General features: G+C 35.0%; 1 protein-coding gene across 6 annotated transcripts in view; it reads left to right on the top strand.

Annotated features, from left to right (window-relative positions):
• Positions 1-19653, top strand: part of SPOPL (speckle type BTB/POZ protein like) — a 72806-nt gene that overhangs the window by 31824 nt on the left and 21329 nt on the right. For 5 of the 6 annotated variants that reach the window (XM_039217388.1, XM_039217386.1, XM_039217385.1 and 2 more), the window contains 3 exons: positions 17465-17601; positions 17793-17914; positions 18399-18550. In XM_039217388.1, coding sequence (XP_039073319.1) covers positions 17524-17601; positions 17793-17914; positions 18399-18550 — 352 coding nt within the window. In that variant the 5' untranslated portion in view covers positions 17465-17523. Of the gene's footprint in view, positions 1-1444; positions 1542-17464; positions 17602-17792; positions 17915-18398; positions 18551-19653 lie in introns of all 6 variants that reach the window. The other variant, XM_039217383.1, reaches the window with a different exon arrangement.

Here is a 19653-nt window from a genome sequence, read left to right as displayed (position 1 = left end):
TCCATCTGGTCCAATGTGTCTTTCAAGTCCATTATTTCTTTAGTGATTTTCTGTCTGGTTGACCTATCCATTGCTGTAAGCGGAGTATTAAAGTCCCCTGCTATTAGCACATTCTTATCTATAAGCTTGTTTCTGTTTGTGATTAATTGTTGTAAATATTTAGGTGCTCCCATATTCGGTGCGTAGACATTTATGATTGTTAGTTCTTCCTGATGGATGGACCCTGTAATTATTATGTAGTGCCCTTCTTCATCTCTTGTGATTGTCTTTAATTTAAAGTAAAAGACCTTTTTTTAATTGCAGTTCATTATTACCTTTGTCATAAATGAACTAGGTACATGCAGGTGTGTTAGTTTCTAGACACTTTATTTTCTTCCATTGGTCAGTTTCTGTGTTTTTGCACAAGTACCACTCTTTGTCTTAATTTCAGTGGCTATATTTTAAATCTTGATATTTTATACTTACGTTTTATAGTTAAGTCTTGGTGTTCTATATTTGATCTTTTTACAGTCCTTCCGCTTTGTTGTTCTTTCAAAATTCGGGTGTTCTCAACTCTTTTGCATTTCCATATACATTTTTAGAGTTCACCTGCCAGTTTCCATAAAGAGCACTATTAGTATTTTGATTATGATTACATTGATTTTATTTGTCAGTCTGGGAAGAGTTCTTCACAAGATTGAATTTTCCATTTCATGAACTTAAGCTTATTCCTCCATTAATTTAGCTTATCTTTACTCTTTCATACCATTTTGTACTTTGAGTGTAGAGATTGTGAGCATCCTTAATTAGATTTAATTTCTAGGAGAAGTGGGTTTTTTAATTATACTATAAATGTCATCTTTTAACATTTTTATTTTGATTGTTGCTAACAGAAATAAAATGCATTTTTGTATGTTGACCTTGTATGCAACAACTTGGACAAAATTGCTTCTTAATTCCATTACTTTGTACACAATCATGTTATCATTGAATGATGATCATTTTCTTTTCTTTTTTGGTTTTTATACCTTTTCTTTTTATTGCCTTAAGGTACTGGCTTGGGCTTCTAGTACAGTGTGGAATGGAAGTGCTGATAGTGGTCCCTTATCTCATCTCAGTGGCAACTCATACTCTAGTATAGGTGTGTGTTTTAAGACATTTGTAAAATTAAGGAAGTTTTTTAATCCTAGTTTGTAAAGAGTTTTTGTCCTGAATGGGTATTGAATTTTATCAAACACATTTTCTGCATAAGGTGATGTTTTTCCTTTTTGTTAACAGGGTGATTACATTAATAGAGTCTAATATTAATATCCCTCGTATTACTTGAATAAAACCCTATTGGTCATGAAATAGTGTACTTTTTATGCAGTGCTAGGTTTGATTTGTTGTTAGTTTGCCTAGGATTCTTACATTTGTGTTCCTGAGAGATATTCTTTATCTTCCTTTCTTCTAATGTGCTTGACAGGTTTTGGTATAAAAGTTAACACTGATTTCATCGAACAGACTGAAGTTTGTTTTTGTCTCCTATTCTGTGGAAGAGATTTTGCACTGAAGCGATCTGTGTAAGTTTTCCTTGTGGTAGTTTTTAAATAACGGATTTAATTTTAATCAAAGTAGGACTGTTTGATTTTTCTCTCTCACATTGTGTGTCAGTTTTATTAAGTTATGTTTTTCAAGTACTTTTCTCATTTCATCTAAATTATCAATTAAATTGTTGTAACATTGGGGTGCCTCTAACTCTTGATTTCAGCTCAGGTCATGATTTCCTGGTTTGGGAGTTTGAGCCCTGCATTGGGTTCTGTGCGGGCAGCTTGGATTCTCTTCCTCTCTCTCTCTCACTCCCTCTCTCTCTCTCTCTCTCTCTCTCTCTCTCTCTCTGCTCCTCCCCAGTCTCTGTCTTTTAAAATAAATTTAAAACCCTAAAAAAAAATAAACTGTTGTAACATTTTCATGATAGCTTCATCATTTAGGGAATCATTTTTGGTGTAAGAAATTTGTTCTATTCCCTGATTAGTCTAAAGCTATTAATTTTACTATTTTTTCAAGATCCATCTTTTGGCTTTATGTTTTCTGGTGTGTGTGTGTGTGTGTGTGTATACACATGTATATATATGCACATTTATATACATATACCCCTCCCCGCTCCGTCATTGGTTTCTGCTCATACCTTTATTATTTCTTCTGCTTTCCTTGAGTTTGACTTTTTTCCCTAGCTTCTATAAGATGGAAGCTTAAGCCACTGATTTTCAGCTTTACTTTTCTGGTATATTCATGAAAGGCTATAAATTTCCTAAGCATATATGTTAGCTACATCTTACAAGTTTGGAAATGTCTTTAATATTAAGTTCAAAATATTTTCTAATTCTCATTGTGATTTCTGTTTTCATGAATAGATTTGGAAAGCTGTTTACCTTCTGAGGATCTAGGTGTTTTCTAGTTATCTTCCCCCTATTGATTTTTAACTTAATTTTACCATGATTAAGGTTCACATTATGAATGATTTAAGTGACCTGAAATTTGTTTGCAAGGCTTTCTTTATCGTGCAACAATATGGTTAGTTTTGGTAAATGTTTTTTTCTGTAGTTGAGAAGAATTTTCGTTCTTTTGCAATTGGGTTCTCTTTCTGTATATGTATGTATATATATCATTAAGGTTGTTCCTTCACCTGTTGAGAGAATTAAAGTCTTTTGCTATGATTTTTGAAGCAATCCTATGATAGACAGACTTAGCACTGTTACTGTGATTGACCATTTTTTGTCTTTTTATTACTTTTTATCTCTCCTAATGCTCCTTGCTTTAAAGTCTGTTTTGTCTGATCCTAGTATAGCTATATCTGCTTTGTTTTAGATAGGATGTGTAAGGTATACATTTTCCCATCCTTTCAGTTTAAATTTTTTAGTGCTCTTGTGTTTATGTCTCTGCAAACAGCAAATGGTGGCATTTTTTTCTTTCTTCACACAGCTTCCCATAATGTTAACACTATATTAAGACCCATATTAAACAGCAATTAAATGTAAATGCTTTGTTATTATGTTGAATAAAATAATGTTAAATTGAAAAAAACAAGAAATTAATATTGATATACTCTTAACTAACTGAAGACTTGAATTAATATTTTTTACCAGCATTCTACCACTTTCTTTTTACCATTTCAAGATGTGGCAGTGCCACTTAGTTGAAGATGTGGCAGTGCCACTTAGTTAAGTCTTTGAGTATTTGTTTATTTAATCCAGTCTGATAATTGGCATAGGTAACCTATTTACATATAAATGTAATTATTTATATCATCTTCCATCTCACTATTTCTTTTCTATATTTTTTCCTCTTTTTGTTGTTTACCATTTCCCCAAGAATTCTAGAGCCTTAGAACACTTTTCCATTTATCCTCATGTCTTTTAGATTATTGTTGTCATGCATTTTAATTGTACATATATTTAATTCCTAAAAGACATTATAATTACTGTTTTGCTGACCAGTTTTGGAGAATTCTCAGTTATCTTTTCAAATGTTGTAGATTCACTCAAACATATATTAGACTTCCACTGTGTCTCACATTTATCCTGGGTTCTTTTTGGATTTTCCATAAATTTTTTTCTTGTGTTTCAGTGCAAATATCTTTTATTGCTCTTTTAAAAAGTTTTCTAGTTGTATCTTGCTGTTTTGTCTGCTGTTAAACTTCCATATTAAGTTGTTTTCCAGTTCTAGAATTTCCACCTGATGTTTCTTAGGGAATTGAGATAAAGCTGTTATTCTCATCTGCTTACTCCCATCTTTCAGCCTTAGCTTTCCAGTACTTCCAAATGAGAATTTTATGTTCTTACTCAGGTCCCTTTCTCTCGCTGATCCTGAACTCTAGTCCTTCCTTATCTCCTTAGCAATATAAAATATCTGAAAACGTTGCTGTGCTTTTTGGAAGCTTTTTTCTTGGCTTCCTGCTCTGTGCAAGGTCGGCATTTGGCAGAAATCTTAAAGGACACTTTTCATCAAGGTCTTAGACCCTCTAGTACCCTATTTTTATCTCCTACCCTACAAGGAGAACAAAATACTTCCAGATACTTCTATCTCTTGGCAGCAGCCCCTGGCCTGGGCAAGGCCTGGATTCTCACTCTGTATTGTAGATAGATTGAGCAAATACTCTTAGGAAAAAAACATAGCTATAATCTGTCAGTTTACCCTTCGATTATTCTCCCTCCTTTGGAATCTTGGGATCCCCTGTCCAGATTGCTTCAGCAGCTCTAGATGTCTTTAAACAGATATTTTATTTTATTTTTTTTTCCAATTAACTGCAGAACTTAAATTACATGTCAGGTATTCCATTATCCTCAGAAGCAGAAGACCCTGAGATAGTCTTTAAGTACCTTTTACATACATTAATTATCTGTTTTGGTTATTATTTCCTTTACCACCACTGCCCTTACCCCTAGTAATCCTCAGATGTCACTTGTGAAGTTTTCATTATTATATGTCTATTCTAGTATTCAATTTTTGCTAAGTGTAAGTATACACATACGCACACACACATTTATTCTTACAAAGCATAGGGAAATGAGGTACTATAATCCTTTAATAGAGAAAGGACCAATGTGTGTAAAGTCATGTAATAATACATGACAAAACAGTGATTTCCACTGGTCTCAGTGTAGAATGCTTGCTGTTAAAATCTGTACTGTAGTTTATAGTTTTCCTATCATTTATTTGCTTCCTTTGGAATCCAGCTCAGGTTCTGTCTTCTGGATATCCTTCCTGCCCTGCTTCATTATTACTCTGTACATTACTCTGTCATAGTATCATATTGGAAATAGGCTAGCATGTATCTTTCTCTCCTACTATATTATCATCCTCTCCAGAGTAGAGACTATGTGTTATTTATCTTTGTAGATCAAGGCCCATTAGAGTGAGTGATAGGTCTAAGGGTATAATAAATGCTTATTGCATTCCCATGAAGTCATCATATGCTTAATTCAAAGAGATTTAAGAAATGTATGAAACATGTATTGTTAATTTTATCATTTTTATAAATATTTATTACCGTAATTATTCTTCCTGATAGTAGTCTTAGCAAAAGTATTGAACATGGTATATTAAGTTACATATTAGCTCATATCCTTTAATTTTGTAACCATAATCATGATATATTATAAAATTGCTTTAGGGGAGCCAGGCATCCAGCTCTTGATTTCGGCTCAGGTCATGGTATCAGGGCCCTGAGATCGAGCTGAGCATGGAGCCTGCTTAAGATTCTCTTACTCTCTCTCTCTGCTCTTCCCCCACCTCTAAAAATGTTTTTAAAATAATGAAAAAAGCTTTGGCCATTTCAGACGGTATTTTCAGTTGTAACTTTATGAAGCAGCTCAGATAACTTTTAGCATAAATAGATAGTATTTGACACTTAAATGAAGAATTAGTAAAAATGCTAGATGATTGATATCACAAAGTGGCATCTGATTAACATGGTAGTCACATTTTATAACTGAATAGAATTTTGATAATATTCTTCACACAGTGAGTTTTAAAAAAGAACAACTCTACTTTGCTGTTTAATTCATTTATTTCATTAATGGAAACATGATAGGCTAACACACCTGGAATACTCCCTAATTGAAAAACCTGTTTTTCTTTTAAGAGTCATTAAATACAATCTGTCTAGGACTTTATTATCTAATAATGGCTAGTTTAGACTCAGCAGTTACAGAAGAAATTTTATAGTTATTTCCTTTACTTTTTAATCAAAGAAAAGTATGTATATGTGGATATGGACATGTGTTGCATATGTTTTTTTTTTTTAATGAGATAAAATTCAGATAACATAAAATTCAGTGTTTTAAGTTTTTGTTTTTTTTTTTTTTAAGTTTTAAAGCGTATATATGGTTCAGTGGTGTTTAGTATATTCGTGATGGTGTGCAACCAGCACCACTGTCTGGTTCCAGAACCTTTATTCAGAAGGAAACCCCATACCCATTGAACACTGAACTCCTAGTTCCCCCTCCCTCCAGCCCTGTCAACCACTACTCTGTATATATCTGCCTGTTTTGGATATTTTATGTAGGTAAAATCATACAGTGTGTGGCCTTTTGTGTTTGGCTTTTTTTCACTTAGCATGGTCTTTGTATTTAGTCCATATTGTAGCATATATCAGTACTTCCTTACTTTTTATGAGTATAAAATGAATAATTTCAGTACCATATTGTCCTGATGACTACAGCTTTGTAATATAGCTTGAAGTCCACAATGATGATGCCTCCAGCATTGCTTTTCTGTTTCAAGATTGCTTTGGCTATTTGGGGTCTTTTGTGGTTCCATACAAACTTTATGCTTGTTCTAGCTTTGTGAAAAATGCTGTTGGTATTTTGATAAAGATTGCATTAATTGTGTAGATTCCTTGGGAATATAAACATTTTAACAATACTTATTGTTCCAATCCCTGAGCATGGAATGTTTTTCCATTCTTTGTGTTATTTTCAATTTATTTTCATAAGTGTTCTGTAGTTTTCAGAGTACAGATCTTTTACCTCTTGGGTTAGGTTTATTCCTAGGTATCTTATGGTTTTTGGTGCAGTTGTAAATGAGATCAATTCCTTGATTTCTCTTTCTGCTGCTTCATTACTGATTTATAGAAATGCAGTAGTTTTCTTTACATTGATTTTATATCCTTCATTGTTCTGTAAGTTTTTTGGTATCAAGGTAATGCTGGCCTCATAGAATGAGTTTGGAAATTTTCCTTCCATTTCTATTTTTTGGAACAGTTATAGAAGGATAGGTATTAACTCTTCTTTGAATGGCTGGTAGAATTCCCCTGGGAAGACATCTGGCCCTGGAGTTTTGTTTGTTGTGAGATTTTTTTTATTCATTTCTTTGCTGTTTATCTGTTCAAATTTTCTATTTTTTCTTGTTTCAGTTTTGGTAGTTTGTTAGTTTCTAGGAATTTGTCCATTTCATCCAGATTGCAGTTTGTTCGCATCTAGTTTTCATAATATTCTCTTATAATTGTGTTTCTGTGGTGTTGGTTGTGATCTCTCCACTTTCATTAATGATTTTATTTATTTGGGTCCTTTCTCTTTTCTTTTTGATTGGTCTGGCTAGAGGTTTATCAATTTTATTCTTTCAAAGAACCAGCTCTTAGTTTTGTTGATCTGTTTTACTGGTCTTTTTTGTTGTTTTTATGTCATTTATTTCTGCTCTAATCTTTATTATATCCCTTCTTCTGCTGGCTTTAGGCTTTATTTGCTGTTCCTTTTCTAGCTGCTTGAGGCATAAGGTTAGGTTATATATTTAAGACTTTCTGGCTTCTTGAGGTAGACCTGTATTGCTATGTGCTTCCTTCTTTTGTCACATCTTAAAGGTTTTGGACTGTCATGTTTTTATTTTCATTTGCTTCCATGAATTTTTTTATTTCTTCTTTAACTTCCTGGTTAATACATTCATTCTTTAGTAGGATGTTATTTAATCTCCATGTATTGGAGGCCTTTCCATATTTTTTCTTGTAGTTGACTTCAAGTTTCATAGCATTGTGATCTGAAAATAATGTGTGGTATGATGTCAGTCTTTTTGTACTTGTTGAGGCCTGGTTTCTGACCCAGACTGTGATCAGTTCTGGAGAATGTTCCATGTGTATACTCGGAAAGAATGTGTATTCTTCTCTAGGACGATCGTTCTGAATATATCTGTTAAGTCCGTCTGGTCCAGTGTCACTCAAGCCATTGTTTACCTGTTGATTTTCTGCTTCGATGATCTGTCCATTACTGTAAATAGGGTGTTAAAGGCCTCTACTATTATTGTATTATTATCAATGAGGTTTTTTAATGTTTGTTAGTAATTGATTTATATAATTAAGTGTCCCAAGTTGGGAGTGTAAATATTTACAATTATTAGATCTTCTTTGTTGGATAGACCTCTTTATTTTGTTATAGTACCCTTCTTCATCTCTTGTTACAGTCCTTGGTTTAAAATCTAGTTTGAAAGAAGTATGGCTACTCTGGCTTTCTTTTGACATCTATTTGCATGATAGATGTTTCTCCATCCTATCACTTCCAATCTGTAGGTGTCTTTAGGTTTAAAATGAGTCTCTCTCGTAGATGCCATATAGATGGGTTTGGTTTTTTTAATCCATTTTGATAACCCTGTTTTTTTTTTTTTATTGGAGCATTTAGCCCATTTGTACTTAATGAATTTAATGCCATTGAATTTAGCGCCATTGTATTACCTATAAAGTCAGTGTTTCTGGAGATTTTCTCTGTCCTTTGCTATCTCTTTTGCTCCCCCCCCAAAAAAAAAATCCCCTTTAATATTTCTTGCAAGGCTGATTAAGTGGTTATGAACTCCTTTAGTTGTTTGTCTGGGAAATTGTTTATCTTTCCTACTCTAAAAATGTCAGCCTTGCTGACAGCATTCCCATTCAGCATGTCCAGTATCTTATGCCACTCCCTTCTGGCCTGCAGTTTCTCTGTGGAGAGACCTGCTGCTAACCTTATTTGTCTTCCCTTGTAGGTGGGGATTTCTTTTCCCTTGCTACTTTCAGGATTCTTTCCTTATCTCTGTATCTTGCAGATTTTACTACAATATGTCTTGGTGTTGGTCTGCTTTTGTTGATTTTAATGGAAATTCTCTGTGCCTCTTGGATTTGATGTCTCTTTCCTTCCTGAGATTAGGAAAGTTTTCAGCTCTGAGTAGCTGAAGTAAGCCTTCTGCCCCCTTTACCCTCTATTCTCCTGGGACTCCTGTGATTTGAATGTTAGCACACTTTATGGAGTTGCTGAGTTCCCTAAGTCTGTATTTATAATCCAGTATTTTTTTCCTTCTTGTTTTCAGCTTCATTATTTTCCATAAATTTATATTCTGTATCACTTATTCATTCTGCTGCTTCCTCCATAATTGTGGTCATTACAACCAGTCAGTTTTACATCTCAGTTACATCATTTTTTATTTTAGACTGACTAGTTTTTAGGTCTTTTATCTCTGTGGTAAGTGACTTCCTGGTGCTTTCTATGCTTTTCTCAAGTTCAACTAGTATCCTTAACGATTGTTTTATATTGTTTTATATTCTGTAACAGGCGTATTTCTTATTTCTGTTTTGATTAGATCTCTAGCCTTGATCTCTTATTCTTTGTTTTGGGATGAGTTCCTCTGTCTTAGCATTTATCCTAAGTCTCTTGTCTTCTGTGTGTTAGAAAAGCCTGTTATGTTTCCTGCTTCTGAGAGTAATGCCTGTATTAAATCATATGCTGTTAAGGGCCTGGCACTTTAGGAAATGTTTCTGGTTTATGCTGTGTACACTCTGCTGTTGTGTTTTGGCAACTCTTTCCCCCAGGTCAGTCCTATAGAGTTTCTCCCTGCCTGCAGTAGGAAGTATTCAGATATTGTCTAGTATTCGGTGAGTTTTAACTAGGTGTGTTTTGGATCCTAGTTCCCCTAGAGATGAATCTTTGCAGCACTGTATGGTCAGTAGACTTGGTGCATTGAAGGGGGTTTGTGCTGGTCATCTGGGGAGAGGTGCCCGTTGCTGCTCTGACTCTCAGGTACACCTGCCCTAATTCAGAAGCACCTGCAGAGCACAGTGGAGCAGGCTTGGCGTGTGACACCCAAGCCTCCACTGTGGGCACTGTGCTGTTCACTGAAGTTCGTCCATGCTCATGGCAGGGGATAAAAATGGTGTCATCCTGCTCTCTCATCCCCAGAGAGGGGATTTCATGCCTGTCGCTGTTTAGTAAGCCCACAGAGATGAACAAACAATCTCTCCTTTCCTTGTTTGTCCTAGGCATCCCTCAGATCCCTGCCTTCACACCTTCTGTGTCTGAGCCCACTGCCTACCTGCCTGTGTTTTATCTCAGGCACATTGGCTGGGTTTCAAAACTCCAAACCTTAGAGATTCATGCTGATCCTCTAGGGGAGGGTGTCACCACACTGGCTGGTGCTGGGTTGTCCCAGAAGGGCAGTCACATGAACATGCAGGGGCTTGGAGCTTATGGTATAGCTCAGCAAAAAGCCAGTGTCCAGGTTAGCTGCCATCAGCAGGTGCCTCTGTACTTACCTAATGAATGGGGCCTCTCAGTGGTGCTTGCTGGCTTTTGTCCCTGGAGAGGCAGTGCCACCTCTCCTGAATGCACTCCAAGAAGGGGAACTGTCTCACCCAGTGTGACCCAGAGAATCCTCAGACCATGCTATCTGCTCCTGGGCCTATGCCCTTCTGCATAGGAGCACCTCTACAAACACCACACCCCACCCATTGATGGCACAGCTTCTAAAACTTCAAACCTTAAGCTCCACTGCATGTATTGTGATAATCAGCTCCTCTGGTTTTCCCTGTCTGTGGTTTTGGGGAAGTTTTTCTTGTGCAGTGCCCTGCTCCCTGCTCTCTCTCTCTCTCTTTCTCTCCTTTCTCCCCAATCAAGGCTCACTCCCCTCTGCAGCACTGGTGATTCTCTCTCCCCTCCCCCTGCCCCCACCCCCAAATTCTGTCTCCACACCTCCTACCTTCCACAATTTGGCCTCTTTTCTGCCTCTAGTTGTGTAGTTTCTTTTCTCTTAGTACTCAGATCAATTTTCTGGGTGTTCAGAATGATTTGATATTTATCTAGCTGTGTTCAGGGGACGAAGCAAGCATAGTGTCCTCTTGCTGCTCTGCCATCCTAACTCAACAGTGTTAATTTCCTTTAATAAATAAAACTAGGAAACAATATACTTAAAATTTTGAAAACCATGTATGTAATATGGAAGAAACTTTTACTTATTTACTAATGTGTGTTGATTATCTTGTACTATTTTTTAGTACTTACTTTAGTTTTGCTCTCTTTCTGTAAGCATTTCTGCAATAACAAGATTAGGATGTCCTGAATGTCCTGGGTGTAGTTGATAGTCTACTGTGGTTTTTTTATTTGTTTTTTGGGCTTCTTTGAGGAGAACTAAAAATAGAATACTGGAAAGAGCACTGAAATGGATATTGGGAGATCTTTTTCTTCTAATATTCATCTAACAGTATAAACTTAGGCAGTTTATTTTTCTAGTCCATTTCTCTTGCCTTGCTCCTCATCTATATGAGAGCTGAACCAGAAAAGTATGGGCTGTTTCACCTCTCTAAAATCAGAAGGGGTAACTGATTCCATGGAAAGAGTTTAGACTTTGGCTCCAGGTATCAACCATTTTCTGGTTATTTACAATCTTTTAAAGTAAGCTTTTAATCTATTTGGTCCTTTTCTCATGGTTAAGATGGGATTATTCCCACACATCTCATAGAGTTGTTGAAGAATAAGCAAGGTACATGATGTCTTGTACCCAGAAATACAAGGTACGTGGTGTTTTGTATTAAAAAATATAGCCTCCTCACCAGCATTTTCATACACCCATTCTATGACTGCATCATTTATAGGAGTAGTTGGGGAAAAAAAGCAAAATATCTTTGTAGGTTTTTATTTAGTTGGCATTTTTTAAATGTTTATTTTGAGAGAGAGAAGAGAGCACGCACGAGCACATGTGTGCGTGAATGGGGGAGGGCAGAGAGAGAAGGAGAGAGAGAATCCCAAGCAGGCTTCATGCTGTCAGCACAGAGCCTATCACAGAGCTCAATCACATTAACTGCAAGATCATGATGTTAGCTGAAGTCAGAGTTTGTCACTTAAGCAACTGAACCATGCAGGCACCTCTAGTTGACTTTTATATATGAATTATGTTGTGAGTTACACTTGAAGAGAGTACTAACTCTCTGAAGAGGCATAAAAAAACTTCTGTCTTTTACACTTCTAGTTTTTTTTAAATGTATTTATGTTGCTTTAATTTTTTTTTGTTTTTATATTATTTTTGAGAGAAAGAGAGAGAAAATGCAAGTGGGGGGGGGGGGCAGAGAGAGAGGGAGACACAGAATCAGAAGTAGGCTCCAGGCTCTGAGCTGTCAGCACAGAGCCCATTGCAGGACTCAAACTCATGAGCCTTGAGATCATGACCTGAGCCAAAGTTGCACACTCAACTGACCGAGCCACTCAGGAGCCCCTGTTTATGTATTTTATTAATATTATATTAGTTGGTGTCTTCTTATGAAAATTTAAATATTAAAGATTATGTCAAATTTTCTTTGACTTACCATCTTTGAACATTTCTCAATTACTGCTACTTAGAAAGTGATACATACCCTCACAGACGTTTTCTGTGTGTTCATATGGTATGCAAATAATTTTGCATGTATTTTCTACTTTCAAAAATAATGACTTAAATTTTTTTAATATAAAGATCTCGGAGCACCTGAGAGGCTCAGTCGGTTGAGCATCTGACTTCGGCTCAGGTCATGATCTCACAGTTTGTGGGTTCGAGCCCCACATTGGTCTCTGTGCTGATAGTTCAGAGCCTGGAGCCTGCTTCAGATTCTGTGTCTCCCTCCCTCTCTCTGACTCTCCCGTGCTCATGCTCTGTCTCTCAAAAGTGAACATTAAAAAAAAATTTTTTTTTAAAAATCTCACCACCTAGACATAGCCTCTATTAATATTTAGGTTTACATCTTAACAGTGTTGACAGTACAGCAGTAGGCTACAACTAAGTGCATTTGTGTGCCAATGTTTTTCTTCATGCATATGTACTTGTATTAACTCTATATGCTATTTACAGTTGTAAAAGTGAGATCCTTGTAGGTATATTTTTATAGAGATATAAAATTATATATTATTAAATGTATTAAAACTTTTATGTATATGCACACCCCATAGATCTTGAATACTTTCCCTGTCATTAAGAAAGTTTAATACTCAATGATTTCATAATTCTCCATGAATATCACAAAAATATACTGTGTTCATACTTATCTTTTTTCACAGTTGTAATATTGTGATAAAATTTCTAGGCTGGATCTGATAAAGAATTTCTTTTGCTATTAATAGTAAAATTGTTTCACAAGCAGGCTTACCAGTAATGTCTGCATCTCTGCAATTTTGTTGGCTGTAGAGGTTAATGATTTAAAATAATCTTTGACCAAAATGGAAATAAAAAATTGTATGTGTTCTTTTTGTATTTTATTGATTACAAATGAGGTTAAATTTTTTCTTAGCTACCAAAAATGATATAAATTGTTTTCATGGCCATCAAGTATAGGTATTTTCAAACTTAAAAATTAGTTAGTTATTTATTAGCATTATTTTCTTCTCTTCTTTTCCTAGAATTTCACCATAAAAAATGAGAAGGGAGATTATTAAAACAACTTCATAATTTATATTCCCACTAGAAATGTATGAGAGTGCCTATCCTTATATGTTGTCACAATTTTTTGGATTGTTATTGCCAGTCTGATAGGTTACAAAATGGCTTAATTTTGTGTTACTTTGTATTTCTTCAATAATACTAAAGTTCTTTTTCTGTGAATTACTAGCATTGATTTTTTTTAATTTTCAGGAATTTCTTATATTGTGGGAAATTAACCCCTCATGTACTATAATGCAGTGCAAATACTTTTGTTGGTTTCTGTTTTTGAAATTGTTCATGAGGGTTTATCAGCTTGCTTCAGAGCCAACAGGAAAAAAGTATTAACTAGGACAGGGCCCTTTTGCATATTTCTTTTTAACAGGTAAGGCTGATAATTTTTTCAGTACATTTTAGTAAATTTACTAACTGAATTTGCTTAAGAGAAATATCCAGCTCCTCTTTCTCCTCCTATTTCTCCTCCCAGTCCAGTAGCCAAAAAGTGATAGTTTTATCAGTCTGGGGCCAGCCAGGAAAACAGCTTTGCTGCCAGATCAGGTGGATTTGATTTTTGGGGAACAGGGGGCAGGGAACCTGTGGCTTTGTCAGTGAAAACTAGCTAAGTAAGTGTGAAGGAAGGAGGCAATCTGCAAGGTTTGCAAACCATCCAAAAAGAAAAAGAAGAAGCCAAGCAGGGACCTCAGCAGCCAGACAGTATGGTGGTAACGGATACTGCACTTAAGTCCAGGCAACTTACTAAAAACAACAACAGCCCACAATAACTCAGTTTGGAATCCAGAGTTGCTACGGTGTATTAATCAGAATGTCCAACTCTCAGCCAAAAATTATGAGACAGGAAGCAGGAAACTGTAACACATATTCAGGAAAAAAAAGTAAAAGTCAAACTTAGGACTACATATTGTACAATGGTATTTAAACATCTAGGTAGGTTGTAACTGTAGAAAACAAATGCCTAAATTTGGGGCTAGGAAGGATCTTTTGGGATGGTGGGCAAATTCTAAAACTGTGTTGTATTGATGAGTGCACAGCTGTATAAATTCACTAAAACTCATTCATCTGTAATTAATGAATTTTGTGATATGTAAATTATACCTTAATAGGTGCTCTTAAATACGTAAGGAGAACTAATACCTTTACAACGATAGTGTTCTATTAGTGATCTTGTTATGACTGCCTGTTTGCTGTTCTGTTTTCAAATAAAAATAAATAACCATTTGTGGTTTATAAAAGCAATTGAAGATAACTTGGAGGTACTTACAGAGAGGATCTTAATTTTTAATCAGAAATGAGTAATTTTTATTAATGCAATGCTCTTAAATTACATATTCCCTTTTCTTTGAGTCATGCTTCTGCCATCATTCATCTCTATTCTATTTTTGCTTGCTTAGTTAAGGAACATCCACTGGTTTTTCACCCCTGTCCTTTAATACTACTAATGACTTTTATGTACTCCTGATACAATATTCCCAGTATTATTACTCTTTTCTTGGTCTGCCTACCTTGCTGATTCTCCCATTGTGCTGTCCTGCAAGTACATCACATGATAGGAACTTCTTGTATGTGAGGAACTTACATAAATATAAATACATTTGGGTGAGTGTATTAGTATAGATGTCATAATTATAAAAGGAAATTACAGGGGTATCTGGGTGGCTCAGTTAAGTGTCCGACTTTGACTTGGCATGATCTCACTGCTCAGGAGTTCGAGCCCTGCGTAGGTCTCTGTGCTGATAGCTCAGAGCCTGGGGCCTGCTTTGGAGTTTGTGTCTCTCTCTCCCTCTGCCCCCACCCCTCTCCCATTCATACTGTGTCTCTATCTCAAAAATAGACATACATTTTTAAAAAAATTTTTAAAGGGAACTTACGTAAACAGTCTAATCATAAAGGATTAATTTTAAAATTGTTCCATTTGAAGTATTTCACTATAATTCTGATCTTACTATCTAAATTACACTGTTACTCTCCTACTGAAAAATCCATCAGTGACATCAACCACATTGGACTCCTTCCTTTTCCTTAAATTTTTATCAGATTGTTTCCTGTACTAGGACCTTGGCATTGGCTATTTTTCCTCCTCTCTGACACTTTTCCTTGATGTGTCTCTTCTGTTTTTCTTATCTTTTAGTTCTCAACTCAAATATAAACCCTTCAGAGCAGACTTAACTGTTTTTCTCAGTACCTAGTTGAAGAATTTTCAGCTGTTGCATAACATTTACTTTTCCTGCTTGTTTCCTTTTAGTTTTATTTATTATAATTTATTGTCTTACCTATTTACTGGTTTATGTTTTTGCCCCAACATGTTTCCTGTACTTGAAGAGCATATTATAAATAGTAACTACCAGTGGATGAATGAATTATAATAAATTTGTCAGGTTTTTTTCCTTTTAAACTAAACTTTTGAGTCATTTAAGTTGGTAGTTCCCCCCCCCCCAAAAAAAAGGCCTGGCTTTTCATTTGAATCAGCTGTTTCTTAATCTGAGAGTCAAATGAATGTCACCCTTTCATTTATAGATTTCCAATTATTTCATAACTTTACTTAATATTTTATTCAGTTGACTTTGTCACCGTGTCCTACAAACTGTTTTCATGTCTGTACAGTTTTAAGACATAGATTTGTTGTACATGCTCAGAGGTTTAAAAATCAGAACTGAACATCATGGTGGAGGTTTTTGTCTCTTTCTTTACTTTTGATTCATCTGTCTTTGGCAGAAAAATGAGTGAATTCAACCCTTCACCAAATAGCTATGGAGGTGGTTTACATATTTCACATATCTGGAAATGAATTTTTGGAGCTTTAAACATGAACAAAAACATGATACAGTGCAGAGTCCTTGTGCTACACATAGAACTCTTTAGTAATTATCCTGTTACCCTCAGGCATTTAACAATGTGGAGAAAAATAGGGCCATCTTGATTTTTGTTCTTTTAAAGGAACACATGCATACTTGTAACATTTTTTTCTCATTATGAATTTCACAAGAATATATCTCAGTGGTAGTTTGTATTTTATTTATTTTGGGTGCAGATTTATAATATACTTCTTCATTTGCACTTTTAAATTTTTTCATACCTTTTGTAGGTCTTTTTGTTTCTGTGCATCTTTCCCAGAGCTTTCTTCAGTCTTTGTTTTCTTGTTTCACACTATAGTTTCATTGTTTGTAGACACAGAACAAATATTTTCTTTTGAATTTTGGGTGATATTCCTATGTTTGAAGGTAAGCTTCAAACATCCCCACCCACAGCTCTCCAAATTATACTATATGTAGTTGTTGGGTTTCCCTTCTTTCTTTTATACAATTTCCAAGTTGCAGAGTAGCATTTTTTAGTTACTAGTGTCCTGACCAGGTTACGCTGAATTAATTTTATTCCCAAGTGAATTTAGTATGAGAACAGCTAACGAGGAAGAAATTTTATGATAAGGTACATATTATGTGGTAGGGGGCACTCTCATAGGAACAAAATCTTAACAGAGACACTTGTTTGTCTGAGATAGAGGTAGATTTCTGTAGAAATCTATGTAATTTTTAACACAGCATTGCTTCTGAGTTTCCATTCTTTTAGTTGGCCAAAACTTTGACAGATAAATAACTAATATTTGTAGTTTTCAGGACTGTTGTAACTTTGCATCCCTTTTGATTTTTGTGACTATATCAATGAAAAGATGAAGAAAGATAAATCAGATATGAAAGTTGACTCTTGAAAAACATGGGTTTAAATTGTGCAGGTCCATTATTTCCAGATTCTTTTTCGATAAATATAGTACAGTATTTTCTCTTTATGACTGTCTTAATAACATTTTCTTTTTCTCTGGCTTACTTTATTAGAAGAATACAGCATATAATATGTATACAAAATATGTGTTAATCAACAGGTTATTGGTAAGTGTGCTGGTAAACATTAGGCTATGAGTAGTTAAGTTTTGGGGGAGAGTCATATAGGTGGATTTTTGACTGCTTGGAGGTGTAGTGCCCCTAACCCCTACCTTGTTCAAGGCTCAGTTGTAATTATTGTCAGTAAGCTTCCATGTTATTTTGTGATTTTATGTTTATATGTGGGTTATTTTTTGATTTGTGATATTTTGATAAGGATACTTTTATCAAATAATGTCTTATCTGTAAGTATTCAGTTTGTTTAAATTTTAAGCGTTAAATGTCCCAAAGAGTTATGATTTTTTAAATTATTGAAAGAATAAAATCCTTGGATGTTCCCTCATAATCACATTTGAGAAAATAATTGTTTTATAGATTGTTTAAATACTTATTTTTATCTTGATCCAAACTTTTTCATCAGCAAATGAAACTTCTTTTCTTTGTAGTAAAGTATTCATCTGTGTGGGATATTGTGTAAATCTTAGAAGACTACAATAAAGTGGCAATGTCTCGGGAACCCACCCCACCTCTCCCTGGAGATATGTCTACTGGTCCTATAGCAGAAAGCTGGTGTTATACACAGGTACGTGCTGTTAAAAATGCCTTACCTTATGTTATATCTCTTTAAAATGTTACAGTATTTTGTGAGTATTGTGAAGCACATTGTAATAGTTATTCCAAGTATTAAGAAAAGTGGGTCATAGGATATTTAACATGTGATAAGCTAAAAGCATATAAGTCATCATTTTAAAAGTAGTTCTCTGAATCTCTCAGGTTAAAGTAGTAAAATTTTCCTACATGTGGACCATTAATAACTTCAGCTTTTGTCGAGAGGAAATGGGTGAAGTGTTAAAAAGTTCAACATTCTCATCTAGCCCCAGTGACAAAATGAAATGGTAAGATTTTGGTTTCAAATTTTGTTTTGATGTTTTCTTCAGCTACTTTATAGTTTGGTTGTTATTGTTTCTTTATTTCTTTTTTTTTTTTTTAATGTTTATTTTCTGAGAGAGAGTGTGAGCAGGGGAGGGACAGAGAGAGAGAGAGACAGAATCAGAAGCAGTCTCCAGGCTCCGAGCTGTCAGCACAGAACCCAACACAGGCCTCGAACCCACAAACTGTTGAGATCGCGATCTGAGCTGAAGTCAGATGCTTAACCAGTTGGACCACCTAGGCGCCCCTGTTATTGTTTCTTAATAGAGATTAGTCTAATTTTATATTAGCTTTATAAGTTCCTAAAAGTATAGAGAATTATAAAGAGCTGGGGATATTGATGGTAGTGCTGTTTGTAATATTATCTCACAACTAATTTCAGTATTGCCTCTCTCTTTTGAATGTTTTGAGTTTTATATTCCTCCATGTGAGCCTATTGTTTTGTTTTAGGTGCCTGAGGGTAAATCCAAAGGGATTAGATGATGAAAGTAAAGACTACTTGTCCTTATATTTGCTTTTAGTCAGCTGCCCAAAAAGTGAAGTTCGAGCAAAATTCAAATTTTCCCTTCTAAACGCTAAAAGGGAAGAAACAAAAGCAATGGGTAAGTGATTTGGAATAAAGAAGTCTCTGAGTTACTACATGTTAATTGACATACTTTTCCCTAGAAAGAATAAAGGATATTTTTCCCCACTGAAGTCTGCTTAACTTAAAACATGTAATGTGACCATTTTACTATAAATGCCAGTGTAGAGTTATGGTTGTTCTGCTAAATCTTAGACTTCATAAGACATGTATAATTTGTTCAAAATAATATTAAAATTTTACTTTTCCGTGTCCTAAAACAATATTTACTTGTCACTTAGAAAAATTACTGGTTTTAGGGCAAGGTGCCGGGTTCAATTTCTGGCAGATATAATTGATGCTTAGAAAATATTTCTCCCTTGCTATTTTTACCAGATAATAAAATCTGAGGAACAATGTGAAAGGAGATTGAATGTTCTGATATTTTGTCCCTAGAATTTTTTTAAGTGGTGGACTAAATACTGACCAAAAAGAAATAAGTTTGTCTTAGTCTCCAGGCCTATTAAATTCATCTCAGGCTTCACATATATAGTGAGCTGAAACCATGTGGTCTAGAGCTTCATAAAGAGGAGCATTATAGGAAATATACAGTGTGCATAGTAAGAAAATACATCATGAACTGCCACATTAAATTTTAAATTATTTCTAAAGTGAATCACATGATGAAGTAATATCATTATTAAAAAAAAAAAAACTTCCTCCAAATATCCTTTTAAATAATATCCTTCATTGTCGAAGTAATACATGTTTCACATATATTTTCATGGTGTCTGACATTTACAGTAGTGGAGTGTCTCAGGTTGCTGTAAGAAAGTGCTATAGATTGGGTGGCTTATAAGTAACAAACATTTGCTTCTCACAGATCTGAAGGCTGCAAGTATAAGATCAGAGTGCCAACATGGTCAGGTTCTGGTGAAGGCCCTCTTCTGGAGTGTAGACTGATTTCTCTCGCTGCATCTTCATGTGGCTGATAGAGGCTAGGGAGCTTTGTGGAGTCTCTTTTATAAGAGCACTGATCACACTCATAAGGGCTCCACCTGCATGAACTCCACCTGCCTGAAGTCCTCTATCTAGCCCCCCCGTTTTTTTTTAATTTTTAAAATGTTATTTATTTTTGAGAGA

This window comes from Hyaena hyaena, unplaced genomic scaffold (genome assembly GCF_003009895.1).
Source record: "Hyaena hyaena isolate Hyena2069 unplaced genomic scaffold, ASM300989v1 scaffold_684, whole genome shotgun sequence".
In the NCBI taxonomy this organism is placed as follows: Eukaryota; Metazoa; Chordata; class Mammalia; order Carnivora; family Hyaenidae; genus Hyaena; species Hyaena hyaena.
The sequence above is the reverse complement of the archived record's forward strand: the minus strand, read 5'-3'. Positions and strand labels throughout refer to the sequence as shown.